This window comes from Corapipo altera, unplaced genomic scaffold (assembly GCF_003945725.1).
Source record: "Corapipo altera isolate COAL_440 unplaced genomic scaffold, ASM394572v1 0, whole genome shotgun sequence".
NCBI lineage: Eukaryota > Metazoa > Chordata > Aves > Passeriformes > Pipridae > Corapipo > Corapipo altera.
This window is the reverse complement of record NW_020884872.1, coordinates 4,962,604-4,977,719: the sequence shown is the minus strand read 5'-3', so window position 1 is coordinate 4,977,719 and position 15,116 is coordinate 4,962,604. Positions and strand designations below refer to the sequence as shown.

Sequence of the window (15,116 nt, the reverse complement as noted above, 5' to 3'; positions counted from 1 at the left end):
TTTTCCATCATCAATCTACAAGTGTCTGTGACCTCAGCAGATACATCAGACCCGTTTTTCTCCCGTTGCCTTGTACGCAGCTGATAAATCCCTCAAATTCCTTCTTGGAATTCTCAGACTCTGCCCATCCTTGTCCCCCCAAGAAGAATGTCCTTTCCATTGAGTGAAGAGAGCAAATAATTGACTTGATATTCTTTATTTCCCCTTGTTGTGTCTGAAGCAAAGAGGGATTTGATTCAAGTTGTCTCGCAGGCTTTTTGAAGAGACAGAGACATACCTTGACGTTGAGTACATGGATTGAAGAGAAAGGAAGAAAAAATCTAATGAAGGCTTCTAGTGGAGTAAGAATGTGAACAGCAAACTGTCCTACTGTCTTTGGAAAATGTGGATGAGCTGGCTTCATGTTCACTAACAAGAACTCTTAATAGCTCTTTCTGCTGGAGGCTGTACTGATCACAGGAGAAAACCAAATGTTTTACACACTTTTTGAAGGTAATGCAGATCTCTGTAGTTTTAGCACTTTATGAAGTGGGCTATCTTTTTCTTCTGTTTTTTTCTGCCTTTTAAAAACTGTCTAAAAGATGGGCACCCTTTAATAAGCAACACTGATCACTGAAGAATATCCTCTGTGTAGGTATCAGCTATGCCTCCTTACATCTTCCCAGCCTGGTGCCAGCATAAAACACATGAATGATGACTCAGATTTCTGTCCGTGGAGCAGCTTGTGGCATCAACAGAGTTCTCTTTTCATGGAGCACCATTTGTTTGCAGAGCAGCTGCTCCCATCTTGGAGAAAACAGGCAGCTTTAGTTTCCTCCATCAGCTGCTGTCCCTGTGTTGATGTCTTGACTGAGAGTTTCACATAACTTTCAGATTTAAAGAAGCCCCATCCTCAGCAACAGAAAAAGAAGCTTTATCATTTTGGGTAGAAATCCACCTGGGATTTGTCAGGTTTTTTTTTCTGGTGCTTTCCATGCAATAAGACTTCCGTCCTGTAATTCCCAAAGAGGTAGACTGGGACTTTGCCAAGGATCTTTTGAAGAATAAGAAGACACAGTCAGCTCACATATTAATAATAAAGACTAGATTTTTCATTTTTGATCATGCAGAACATCTGCCAGCAAATGAGTGCTGGAGAAAAGGAGTCTAGGCTCTTCTCTGCTTTGTTCATTTGGGTGCAGTTTTTTGTTAATTGTATTTTTTGAATTGTTGTGCATCTTTATTTTGTTTTTTTTCCCCACTTTCCCTTTCTTTGAATGCAGTTTAAAAAAATCTTCAGATACATGAGAAAGTGTGGAATTCAGAGTCACTATGTCGGTGATATTTCTGGTCTATAGCTGAGAAATTGCTCCAGGTACTTCATTAAACAGAAGACAAAAAGAGATGTATGACTAATTTTAGATCTTGCCCTTGAGTTTCCTCCACCACAGTTCCACATGGAAATCTAACCTTGTTTATCCAAATTCCTTGCAGATGATGGTCTCTATTATAAATGCATGTATGAAGCACATTCTCATTTTGCTGCCTGCACCCTTCAATATTTGCTTTTCATGACTAACCCTGAAGGCTTCTAATGCCTTGCTCTTCTGCCTGAATTCATTATGGCTGTGAGAGTTTTTGAAAATTCGGGTTATTTTCATGGCAGCATGTTATTTAAAAGACATCTGGACAAACAGAACCCTCATATTTATAAACTGATGTCTGTATTAAAACAAATTTTCGTTCATAAGTCAAAACCTCAGGTTACCAGTCTTTCAAGTGCTCAACACTTTCATACCCTTCAGACTATGCAATGAATCTTAAGAAGGGGATTGCCTTCTTGCCCTTTAAATCACATCCCTTTTTGTAAATGTGAAGATGTCAGCTCTGACGCAGGAAGGCCCCGAGCCACAGTGAGCTGAGAGGCTGGAGGAGAGGCCAGGGGGAGTCTCACTGAATGCTTGTCCTTTTCCATACTCAGCTACTTGCCTGGATGGAGCTCCAGCTGGGTGCAGCCTGGCTGTCCTCACAGGAGAGTGGGGAATTCTTGTTAGCTGAGCTCCATGTGAGAGCAGCCACCTGGCCAGGGAGGAGGCTGAAGGAAACCCAGCTGTCACACAGGAGCTGGGGCGAATATTTTGCAGAGAGAAAGGGCATTTGTGTCTGTAGGAATCGCAGCAGCAAAGCTCAGTCTGTTATTTTTCTGCCACGTTTCAGCCTGTTATTTTTCTCCCTGCTCCTTCCCCACAGAGCGTCTTAACTGCAACATTTCTTATCTCCTCAGACCTATCAGCAGTACAAAAATGCCTGGAAAACTCTCTGCTGCTGCAGGTGCTGCTTCAGCATTGGCAAAGCAAAGGGATCTCACCTGGGGGAAGCTGTGGCCCTGGCTGTCTCTGTTAGATATATTCTGTGAATGCAGATAAGTGTGACAGGCTCATAAAAAAGAAAGGCTGAGTGGCAGATCCCCCCTTCCTGCTGGAATCAGACAGTAAATGAGTTGAATGACACCTACAGCAGTGGTGGGAAGCTTTTGAAATTGTAAAATCACAGAACGGTTTGAATTGAAAGGGACCTTAAAGAACATCCAGTTCTAACCCCCCTGCTATGGGCAGGGGCACCTTCCACCTAGACCAGGTTGCTCAGAGCCCCATCCAGCCTGGCTTTGAGCACTTCCAGGGATGGGGCAGGCACAGCTTCTCTGGGCAAACTGTGCCAGTGCCTTACAACACACACAAAGAATTTCTTCCTAATATTTAATCTAACCCTACCTTCTTCCAGTTTAAAGCCGTTGCCTCTTGTCCTGTCACTACATGCCCTTGTACAAGGTCCTTGTCCAGCTCTCTTGTAGCCCCTTTAGGTGCTGGAAGGGGCTCTAAGGTCTCCACAGAGCCTTCTCTTCTCCAGGCTCAACAGCCCCAGCTCAGCCTGTCTTCATAGCAGAGGTGCTCCAGCCTTCTGATCATCTTTATGTCCCTACTCTGGTCTCACTTCAACAGGTCCACGTCCTCTTTATTTTGGGGATCCCAGAGCTGGATGCAGGGCTGCAGGTGGGGTCTCACGAGGACAGAGGACAGAGCAGAGGGGCAGAATCCCCCCTTCACCTGCTGCCCACACTGCTTTGGATGCAGCCCAGGACACCATTGGTTTCTGGGCTGCCGGAGCACATGCCTGGGGCATTTCCAGTCTCTCATCCACCAGCACCCCCAAGTCCTTTTCCTCAGGGCTGCTCTCAATCCATTCATCCCCTTACTGTATTTGTGCCTGGAATTGCCCTGACCCGTGTGCAGAACCTTGCACTTGGCCTTGTGAACTCCTCTGCTCTTGTGCTCAGATATAGCTGTAAACAGCCTGCTGGCAATAAACCTTGCATTCAGGTGGCCAGGGAGCGGTGTGGCCACGTGTAAATTGAGTTCACACAGCTCAGAGGCAACTGTGGATAAGCTGTTCAGCACTGATGTAATGCCATTACCTAAACCCTGCTGCGGGGAACGGTTCATCTGAGAGCTTGGTGCTAATGACAGATGTGACTAAAATCTGTCCACGCCATCGGGTACTTTTGTCAGTGAGTGACAACCAGTGACATCAAAGGGTAGAGCTGGCAACTGGCAGGACGTCAGCAAACTCCAGCAGTTTCAACACCTTGGTAAAATTACATCAGCATCTTGTGGTGGTGGCAGGTTTGTGCTACGCTTGTGATCCCTGGCTGAGGCAAGCAGCTTGATTTCTCCCCCTCTTCCCCAGAAATAACGGCTCTAGTTTTGAAATTTTAACTGGAGATGCGTGTGCTGGTTGTTGGGAGGATGTGATGCAGGGATGTGATTACAGCTAAAAGGATTTTTTTTTTTTTTTTTTGATCTTGTACAAACAAAATGTTACTCAGCTAGTGTAGAAATGACTAAATCTGGAAGCTATTGAGATAAATATAATGCTGAATAATGAAGATTCCTTACATTTTCCTGAGTGCTCTGTAGACAGGGCTTTTAGAAAAAGTCCCTAATGATATTGGAGACAAGCGAAAGGATTCTCTGGTTTGTGCTTTTTTTTTTTATTTTTTTTTTTTTTTGTTAAATCCTCTTAGGAAACATGATTATCCATAATAAGTAGTATTCTCAAAACCACATGTAATCCTAAGGGAGTGTATTTTAAGGCATATGTATTTATTTAACTGGGAACATCTCAGAATACATTCAAAACAATGGCAATCTGAGGTTAAATGTGTATTAAGTCATCCTCTGGTGCACGATCATTTCCTTCCTTTGCTGTGTGCCCACGTGCCTGATCTGTTCTTCATTTGAGTGACTCAAGCCGTTGAGCTTCCCTGGCTGCTGCTGGAGGTTCTTCCTAGAACCTCTTTGCTCTTACTGGAAAATGTCCTTGCTTGTCAAGCTGGAAATCATTTCCTGATCTCCTACAAATCCTCACTTTTGTTGGCTCCCCTGCTAACGCTTCTTCCCTGATCAATTCTTTACTTTCCACAGCCCTCAAACACTTGCAGATAACAGTAACATCGATGCCTGTAACAGTATTGATAAAAAAGCTCTTTTTATCTTACATATATGAAGCTTCCCAGCAGTACTGCAAGCCATTACAAGTATTAATGGCTTTATTTCGTGGAGGAATAATGTCACAAGGAGTAAGATTGTAATGAACCACGTAAATTTTGCTCCCCAAAGCTTCTTTCTTCTGGGGCTATAGTTTGTGGCTGCTATTTCTGGTGAATAAACATAAAATTCTAAGTACAGGAAAAGGGGGCAGGTGATGTGTGCAGAGTTTGAACATTATATGTGGCAAAAAAAGAGGCATTAAAAACCGAAAAAACTGTGACAGGTATGGAGACAAAAATGGAAGGAATGAGAGAATGAATTTGAGGCTTTTAGTCATATTTTGATTAGTTCAGAATAAGTCTGAAAGCCAAAACTTGCACCCAAGTGTTTTTTTAAAAGGATTCACTGAAGTGTTGCAGCCCAGAAAATTGGAGGCTGGGCTGCAGCATTTCTCCATGGGTTGTGGCTGCTTATCACTCAGAAAGTCACATCATGCTGGAGATGATGATGGACAGAGACTCCTTGGAGCCTTCAGCCTGGGTGTCAGCAATAGGAGTGGCTGTACCACGGGTGTGCCCACTTCTGTGGGGTGTGCAGCACTAATCATTGGGGTTTTATTGATGATTTTCCAAGAGTAGGTAGAATTCCTTTCTTAGGGGTTTGATTTTTTTCCATTTGTGATGGAAAATGGAGGAAGAGAGAGAGAGTGTCTGGCTTGTGGGTGTAGATCAGATGTCACAATCTTTAATATTGTACTTCAGCCACATGCTACTGAGAATTACTTAAAAATCCCCATCTTAGCAGTCATGCTTAAAACCATAGTCTTCTTCACTGTCCATCACATTCTGTTCTCTGCCCCCTGGGTGCTTTCAACCCTTGTGCTTTAATGAATAATTCTCCTCAGTCCTTTCTCAGGTCACCAGTGTTAGGTATTAAATAAGCCAGGAAAGGAAAGAACTCACCTCAGCCCAACAAATGCTTCCTTCACCCTCAGTGTGCAGAGTGGTTTATCACTGCACTGCATTTGTGCTCCTTCAGTGAGATTTTGGCCTCTCTGGTGATTTTGTGCACAAAGGGATCTGAATTAATTTTCTCAGTGTTTCTGCACAATGCTTTATCTAAAGCATGCTGAAGACTAGGTATGCTAATGAAAAATGCATTAAAAATGCACGGCACGTGGGGCAAATAACTGCTTCAGCCGTAAAAATATATTAGGCATTTTCATTTGGAATATACAGAATAGAGAAGTCTTTCTCCCACGTGCTTTTGATAAAGCTGTAAACCACTAAATGCAAATGGACTGTTGTGAATGATTGAAATACAGTGCTCCTAATGGTTCAGTTAATTAAAAATGCATCCTGTGTTCTTAGCAGTGGAGTTATTGCACGTCTTCCTGGCTTAAGTCAGTCAAAGGTCTTTGCTTGCATTCCTGAGCAGCAGTGCTTAGCTCCAGTACCCATTTCAATTTTGTGTTGACTGAATTAAGCACTTGGAAGGTTGATACATGGTTACTAAAAAGTTTTATGAAGATTAATATTTTATTGAACTTTGAAGAAATCCGAAGGCTCGCAGAAAAAGAAATGAAAGAAAAGCCTGATGATTTACTGCAGATTTGATTCCTTGGTCTGTTTGTTTTTTAAGTTTGAATAATCATGGGATGTAGCTTGTTCTGCTCTTAAATTGGATTCCATCCAACAGTACATCCTGGGTACTGATTGGATAAATCCAAGTAGATAAATTCCCTGCTTTATAGTATTTTCAACATTTGAAAAACAAGGGAAAGGTTCCTGCTTATCTCTCCCTCCCAAACACTGCTGAGCAGAGGCTGCTGAGAGAGGATCAAGATGCTGTTTTCAGGTTGCTCTTAGAGCCAACCAGCCAGCACCAAATGCCAGCTGGGAATTATGACCCTTGGGTTATTCCCTGTCCGCCTGGTGGGTCATGAGGAATGCCACCTTTAACGCTGCCTTTTTGGACTCGTAACAAACCCTGGATGTTTTTGTTTCCTGCTTTTAGACCCAGACACAGAAGTTTGCCTTCATGCTCTGAGGCTCCTGCAGTCGGTGATCCTGGAGCCAGAAGTCTTGGCCAGGACAGCTCCCGAGATGAGGGATACTCTGCCATTCCAGCGCATCCTTGCCCTGTCAAAGAGCCGCAATGCAGATCTGCAAGCACTTGCAAAAGAACTACTTGAAGATCTTAAAATATTTGAGTACGAAGCATAGAAGGGCTTTATGACACCAACTGCTAACGTCTCTCCTATATTTTTGTGCTGCAAGAGTTGTTGGAGATGGGCTTGATTGAAAAAAAGACCACTGCCTATAGTTCCTCTGACAAAATCCTTTTTGGAAATTAGGTAACCCGACTGAAATAACACTTGAGAAAACATGTTGGGTTTTAGCTGCCCAAATATGATCTTAGGGGATCTGGTAGAGATGGGACAGACTTAATTTCTTTGAGTAGGATTTTGTTGATAACGGGTTTCCAAAATGGTCCAGGTTATGTTGTCAGTTTGCTGTCTGGAGGGAGTAAAATAGTCTTCTCATTCACTGATAATACATAGTTTATGGCAGTGATAAAAATCCTTTTGGTCCATCCTGAAGAATTATTGTACTGGGAGGAAAACTTTGCTGCCTTTCATAACTCTTCTGTGTCAGAATGGACCCCACTTCCAGTTTTATTGTTGTTATTTCTCACCTCTCTTTTGCTATTCTAATAAAAGAAAACTGAAATTCTGTAGCATGTAATGGATTCTGGTTGCAAAATTTGTATTCAGATCCACTCTTACCTGCAAGTTGCCCAGATCTGTGGCTGCCAGGCATGCTAGAAACTGAGCTGTTGTTTTTAGAAAAGTCCTGAGAAAGGAAATAAGTTGCTGTTGCCCATGGTAGTTGTGTGCTGAGAAGAGGCTGAAATGAACTCCTGCTCTGTCGTGAGCAGCGTCACTTCCTCTCTCAACCATGGTGTTTGTTAGAGCCTCTGAGTAGAGCTTTCTTACCTCAGGGGTAAATGCAAACACTTGTGTACTTGGCATTGGTGGAATTCACAATTTTTTAAGAAAAAAACAGCATCCATTTCTGTGATGACAAAACCAGGGCCAGTTAGGTGAGGCTGTTCGAGGGAACAGCAAATGAGAAGTGCAGTGCTGGGGTAGCACCTTTTTCCACACTTAAAGTTATTGCACCTCAGCTGGGAACCCAATGTATTAACAAAATACAGCGTGAACTTCAAATATATAGAAAACACATAGGATTTAAATATTTTGACTGACAGACAGCTTTGGAGGAAGACCAATGTAAAATGTGTAAGTTAAGGTTTAGGGCATCTCCCATTAGACTGTTTGCAGAATGATGAGTATTCAGAGTTAGAAATGTAACAAATCAGCTTAAAATTACTTGGCTCAAATGCTACAGATGGTAGCAGTCTGATTTGGGGCTGTAAGATGAAGATTAAGATAGAGATCTCACACACATGAGCGGGTTGCTTGGGGTTCTGCTGTGTCTGATTCAGCACTACATTGAACTTACCAAGTGCAGGTTTTTGGAAGGCTTTAAATCTTCTGTAAAGCATGATTTCTTTGGATTTGTTTTCTTATCTTGCTATCCTAGTTAATCCTCCTAGAGTTTAATCCTAAAGGGATCAAAATGATAATTGGTAATTTCCTGAAATCTCAGCTCATGAAAGTGTTCAATTTTAAGAAACACTGAAGGGCATCCACTTTCCATTTAATTGCTATCTGCTCACGAAGGTCTTTCATCAAACTTTTGGAAGCCAGTAAATAACAGAAGAAGAATAAAGTAATTCTGTGAACAGAAGAGCTGATGAAGCCTCGTGTCCTGTGGCCTTGAGATATTTCTTGAAAATTTCCCTGCCCTTCCCAACCTGAAACCAAGTCCACACAAGGGTCAGTGTGAAGGGCCAGGTTAGTAAACTGGGGTGATGGGCCACTGACAAACCCAATGTTATAAGAGGGACTGGCAGTGCAATTGCACCTCATTTCCATGTGAAATCAGGAAACAGAACCATCATGACTGTTCATTTTAATTGTGTGCCCACTGCATGGTCAGCACTTAAAGCTGTGCTGAAATAGGTGATTTCAGACACCACAGTTTTTCGCTGGCAAGCTGCTGAGATCTGATGATGAGTCTTTCAGTGTCTCCCAGGTGAATTTATTTTCAGGTGTAGCTTGCCAGGACTGTTTCTTCAGAGTCAAACGATCCACTGACCTTGAGAAAGTCTTTTTTCTGTACCAAGTGTATCCTTATGCAAGACTGATAAATAAGAAAAAGTTCACATTTAATGTTATAGTTTTTATTCTTTATGTGGGTTTATGGAAAAGAAAAAAGACAACATTTGGGGAGGGCAACTTGTTATTACAGGGAAGCAAATTCATAAAAGTTTTTGGGTTGGGGAAGAAAGTGTCACTGGAGTCAAACTGTGCTGAAGGTGAGTGGATAGAATTTAGGGATAAGCCTTAATTAACCCTTAACATTTCAGAATGTTGAAATATCATCAAAGTGTCTCATATTTAAATGTTTTAGTGAAATAAGATGGATATTACTAGTTGCAGATTGCACTATGAGCCATTATCTTGTGTGCTGATAAGCTCAAGAAATCCCTGATCAGAGGAGAAGAGTGTTTAAAGGCTTAATTTGTCTTCATGTGGTTAGTGCTAGAAATTAGGCTGTTAAATAACTGTGGATCTCCTTTGAATCTTCCTCTGCCCTGAAAGATGTATTTTTTTGACAGGTTATGAATAAAAGAAAGTCTCTAGATACAGAAGCTCTGAAAACTCAGAGCATGCCAAAGCTTTATGTATGAAGTTGAACAATGGGTGGCACACAGGACACAATATGACACTACAGAGGGCTGCTGCAGTTAAAGACTGGTCAACACATGCAGTGTAAATCTCAGCTTTTACTTTGCTCCAGTCTGAAACTATGGACCATTAGGGAGTTTTACCCATTTAAAATCAGGAGTTCAGCCTGTGCTTTGGGAAACACCGGCTTTGGAGTGTTGCTTTTTCTAGATCCTGTTGAAAAGTTGGGATTCTTCTGTGTAGTAATTGATTAACTGCATTACTATCTCACAGGAGTAAAGGGGGTTCACACTGGCAAAGCTCTGGTTTCAGTAGCTGTGTTCAAAGTCCAGAGTTAATCTAGCATTGCTGTTTCCTCTGTTGCACAATCTCAGACCTTCAGTGAAGGAGAAAACGTGAGTTTGGTGTTCCTTTGAGATTATCAGAGTTACTCCAGATTTATACCCATGTAACTGAAAGCAAAGTTTGACTCTCATGCTGAGCTATCTCAAAAGATGAAAAATCTCTTTTGTAAACTCTTAGAAGAAAGGGTTTACTCACAGTTTTATCTGCATGATTAAAATTGAACTTGGCTCCTTTCAGTCTATATACAGAGCACTGAAATGATGTCCGTGCTGATGCTCCTGGAAGGTACTGGCTCTTCACATTTGATGCTGGCAATAAATCAGATGCAAAAGGAAAATAAATTAGGATCCCCTAAACTTTTTTCCTGCAACTTGAGAAATTTAGCTATGTAATGTTTTGCCCCACCAGTTCTTTGTGTGGTGTCTCAGGTCAATGTTTGGCCAGCTGAAAAGAAACTGGAAAAGCTCCGCAGAAGAAAGCAAGGCCCAGTGTGAAGGCAGAGCTCCCCCTGTGGCTCTGTGCCCTGTGCATGAGTGGCCTGGCATCTCCAAAGAGCACTGTGAGATTTTGGGTGGGAACAGCAACCAGCTGCCCAGTTATGGTTGTTTAAGAGAGGGAACTAAGTCCTTCTTAAGGAAAAATGGGAGGAATCATGGAAAGCGGTGGCGATTTGGTCCTGTGGCCACAAGTGAACTTTTCAGATGATTCAATTTCAGCTGGTTGCACCGTTCAACTGCTCCTTTGAGTTATCATTTGCACTTGTGATATGCACTGATTAGCACAAATTGGACTTCAGAATTGATAAGATTTTACAAGTCTTGCAATACTGTTATGATTCATCTCCCCTATGGCCTCCAGTCCTGCAAGGATGCGGGAGAAAGGAATTTTACTGGGGAATAAAGAACCTCTGTTTCCTCTGTTACCCCTGCCCAAGGCTTGTACTACAAGTTAAGAGATATGCAAAGCACAGCTGCCCCTTTCCTTTCTCTTCACAGCATCTCATTTGCAGCTCCATCTGGCCATGCCTGTGTTGTTCTGTAATTTTCCTGGTTTGTGTGCAGGAACTTTGGCAACTGCAGGTTTCTTCTCGTATACATGAGTTACAAGTTACAGCTGATAAAAAGTCATTAGAGAACTCCTGTGGTAATACACATTTTAACTTCTCCAGTGCTTTATGATGACCTTTACAACCTATAACTTGCTCGGTCGGAAACCTTGAAAAGACTTTGACCAAACTGTAGTTACACGTGTAATTTATGGGACTATAATTTTTACTGTGGGCGTGACAGCAGTTAAAGCACTCCAAATGCCAGGTGCTGAGTTCCTCTGAATGCACATGGTTTTCACTTTCTGTGCTGTTGGGCTGCAGTCAGGAGAGGCAGCAATCCCTGAGGACAAGGCTGGTGTGAGCCTCAGCGTGGGGTGAGGTGCTGTGTGACCTGGGGGAGGTTCTGCCAGGTGGATGAAGAAGGTCAGGTCTGACTGAGCTGCCTAAGAGGCTTTCATGTCTTGCTTTGAACGGAGGCAGGAGAATGGGTTGGGTGTTGGGAGAGCAAGTGAGCTGCTTGAAGCTCTCTGCAGAGATAATACCTCCTTGATTCTGTGGTTATATCACTACCAGGATCAAATAAAGTGCAGCAGTCACCCTGTACTAGCACAGAACAGGAAATGGAGAATGTAGGAAAAAAAGCTCAGTTCTTGGATCTGTACCCCTTCCTCCTGAGCAGGGTCTATGGTGTCCAGAATAAATTTCATAGATTAACAGAATGGCTTGGGTTGGAAGGGACCTCAAAGATCATCTTGTTTCAACCCTCTTACTATGGGTAGGGCCACTTTCCACTACACCAGGTTTCTCAGAGCCCCATCCAGCCTGGTCTTGAACACTTCCAAGGAGGGGGCAACCACAAGGGCATTTTGGCTTAGCCATGGTGTGTGTGAAAGCTGGTGAATGCAACCAGCCCCTGGCAGCTCAGCGATGTGCTGCAGCATTACCAGAGCACTTACTGTTGTGGCTCCTGGTGTTTTCACAGCTGTTGTAGGGCTGATTGGGCCCTTCAGTGCAGCACAAGGTCTTCAGGAGAACTTCTTCAGGCTGTAGGATTCTGGTACCTGCTGGCTTGGGGAAGAGAGGATGGTGGGCATCCAAAGCCCAGGGACAGTCAGGGCATCCTGATGAGGTGAGAAGTCCTCCAAGTCCCTGTGGTGGGAGTCTGAGTCTGTGTCAGTACTCCAAGGCATGTGCCAGAACATTGGATTAGAGGAGGAAGAACTACGAGGTGATGCCATGGTGATGGCAAGGGAAGAGAGACGTGGGGGCTGGGTCCTCAGGCCAGTCCAAGCAGGGAGCAGAGCTCTGGAGTGCTGAGGGCAGACAGGGCTGGGGCCCCTCGAGGCAGTGCCTTTCTTGCCCACAGGGCTGTGGAGCTCCCAGTGGGGCTTCCTGGCATGAGGAGTGCAGTGAATGGGGAAGGGACTGATTTTGGGTGGGTGGAAAGGCAGCTTCTGCTGAAAGGGGAGTTTCCACAGAACTGGTGGAGGGGGAGGGAGCCCCAGCAGGCTGGACCTGGAGGGAGCCGTGGGATGACAACAAGGAACTGTCACGTGTGGCTTCGAGGACCCACAGGGCTTCACTCTGTCCTCGTCTGCCTCCTCAGCTGCTTTTAAACGTGACTGGGCTGGGCAGGTGCCCCAGGGCTGGGCTGAGCAGGTGCCAGACAGCTTTGGCACACCAGGGGCAGCTCCTCCACGCAGCTGATGATGGCACTGGGAGGAAACATCAGGGAGGTTTTCTGGCAAAAGGGCCGTGTCGTGTGTGGGCTGTCTGGAGCTTTTCAAAGCAAACACTCTTGCTACCACAGCGTGAGTGGCCATGGAAGAGGGTTAGACAAGCCATAATCACCCAGCAGAGCCCTGGGAAGCCCACAGCCAACAGCCAGGCACTCCTGACCCCAGGCTGTGGCTGGCCCCTGCTGCCTGAGAGCGGGCTGGGAGCCAGTGGTAAGAGGGAGTGAAGTCTCTGAGGATGTGACTGGAGGGCTGGGGACAGACATGGTTGGGATTTGAGCAGTGCTCAGCCTTGGGGCAACATGTTTCTGCTCAGCTGGGGGGCACTGGGATACGTGGACCTTAATGAGTGTCCGGAGCTGCCTTATCTTGGAGGGATGACCAAAAGCACCAGGGCCTTGCCTGTGCCAGAAAGTGGTGCTAGGATTTTGGAAAATGCAGCGGACACTTCTTCCCATACCCGACACAAAGAGACACAGAGCTCTGCATGCACTCAGAAATTGTTCAGCAGCAAGAAGCCACCGACAGCGATGGCTCTTCTTCCCAAACATCCTTTCTCTTCTTTGTGTTGCAGTAACTGTTTTTTTTTTTTTTCCTTCAGGATGATTTTCGTGAACATCACCAGTACCCTGGTGCAGCAGCAGCTTAATTTCTTGGAGACAAGAGCAGCTGAGCGTGGTGACTCACCCGTGTTCCAGTAAGGAAGCCCCTTCAGGAAGCCTCTCTAGCAATGGTGTCCTGTGCAGTCCTGATTCACCACCGAGCTTTCAGCTCTAACAAAGCTGACAGCGTGTAATACTGCCCTGAAAACCTTCAGAGATTGCTTGTCGGGCACAGCCAGCGTCTCCAGTGCCCAGGCAGCTCATCTGGCAGCAGCCAGATCTCAGGGGAGGAAGCCAAAGGAAAGGAGGTGCCCTCTTGGCTGTAAATGCCGAGGGACCAAACAGCACAGACGGCAAGCTGGAGCACAGTCAGGAAAAAGGGGATGGCCTCTGGGGATCCTGCAGTCAGCTGAAAAGCTGGGCTGCTAAAAACAATAGTGCTGCTGTCAGTGGCGTGGGGAGAGGGGAGGTTTCAAGGGCACATTACAAGCATGAGAGCACAGCCACGCTGATGCGGGAGCTGCCGCGGAGCTACGTACTGAGCCTCTAGCGGAAAGTGTTTGGTATCCCACAAGCTTTTGTCCCCGGAATGATTCACATTTTTCAGGACTGAGAAAGGGAGAAAGTGCATTTGCCATTAATTTTTAATTATAATGGAGGGTTCTGAAGTGATAGGAAGCTTCTACTGTACCGGCTGTCTGCAGCAGGGGGTGGCCCACCCGCAACCTTCTCACTGATAAAAGGTTTTCCCTCCCATAAGAAAAGCACAGAGGAAAGGGCAGGAAAATGTTTCTAAGGCACTGCTGTAATGCCACAAAAAAGCAGTGATTACTACACAAACTAAGCATTTCCACTGAAGTGCTCTGCTGCTACTAAATTTTAGTTTCTTAGACCTGCCTTTCAGTTTCTGTGGGCACAGGATCATACAGCTTGTGCTCCACTGGTGGCCAGGAGATGTTGTCTCCGTGGTTCCTGCTGGGGCTGGAGATGCAGCCCTGCAGGATGAGGGCATAGCTGCTGGGCTTGTCTGGGACTCAGGGGATGTGGATTCAGTTCCCTGTGTAGTCACTCAGACTCCCTGTGTACCCCGGTAAGCCACATGAACAAAATTTGCTCAGGGGCTGAGTTTCCGTTGGAGCATTCCTGATTTCAGAGGGAGTATGCTGGAAGGTTCAGTCCTCCAAATTAGATTTTTGCTTTGGTTCTCTTTTCCTGATAACTCTCCTCCTTCCTGCCTTAATCTGACTGCTTTTATTTGGATTGCAAAAGTCTTTGTGATCAGTGACTAAAGTGTCTGGCAGACAGGAGGAGGCTCTCATCTTGCTTGGCTAGTACTGCTTTCTGAGTAGTGGGTGTCAGAGGGAAGGAAAATAAGGAACCAGAGGAATTGAGGGTCCCTAAGATCCTGCTCCCAGCCTCCCACTGGCTCTGGATTTGGTTGTGTAGCTGTGACATGGCCTGTACTGACCTGCTAGTCCACCCGTGGTACTGAGTGAAAACCGTGCAAGCTTCCAAGAGGACCCATCTCTGCAAGTCCTTTCCAGCCCAGGAGATGTTGCTCCTGCCAGGTTACAGAGAACTCAGTGGAAAAGAAGGCCCTGGGCATGCTGTTCCTACCCATCTGCAGCCCAGCTTGCACACAGCAGTCTGAATTTGTGTAAACTCTCTTGGGCTCATGCTGTGAAAGCATTATGTGGGTGCCAAAAGGAGTGTGAGCCCAGGAGAGTTCACATAAATTCAGATTGGATCCTAAGATCCTAAATGAGATGCTAAAATCCTAAATGAGCATGAAGCAATCCTTTCTGGATATCTTGAGGGAAGACAAAAGGACAAAGGGCATTCTGGCACCAAGAGGAAGAGAAAAAAAGAAACTTGCTTCCAAGGATTCAACCCTTAAGCACAGTGACGTAGAAAGAAGGAGATTCCGTTTATGGAGGAAGAGAGAAAGGAAGTGAGGGGGGGAGGAAGCAGGAGTTTGTCAAGGAAAGCTTGTCCTTTGGAGCAGGGCAAAGAGGTTGGTCTGCTCCCTGGGGAGCTCTC

General features: G+C 45.0%; 1 protein-coding gene across 4 annotated transcripts in view; it reads left to right on the top strand.

Annotated features, from left to right (window-relative positions):
- Positions 1 to 7,273, top strand: part of HSF2BP (heat shock transcription factor 2 binding protein) — a 30,907-nt gene extending 23,634 nt beyond the window's left edge. For all 4 annotated transcript variants that reach the window (XM_027635615.1, XM_027635604.1, XM_027635636.1 and 1 more), the window contains exon 9: positions 6,543 to 7,273. In XM_027635615.1, coding sequence (XP_027491416.1) covers positions 6,543 to 6,751 — 209 coding nt within the window. In that variant the 3' untranslated portion in view covers positions 6,752 to 7,273. The remainder of the gene's footprint in view (positions 1 to 6,542) is intronic.
- Positions 7,274 to 15,116: the final 7,843 nt, after the last annotated feature.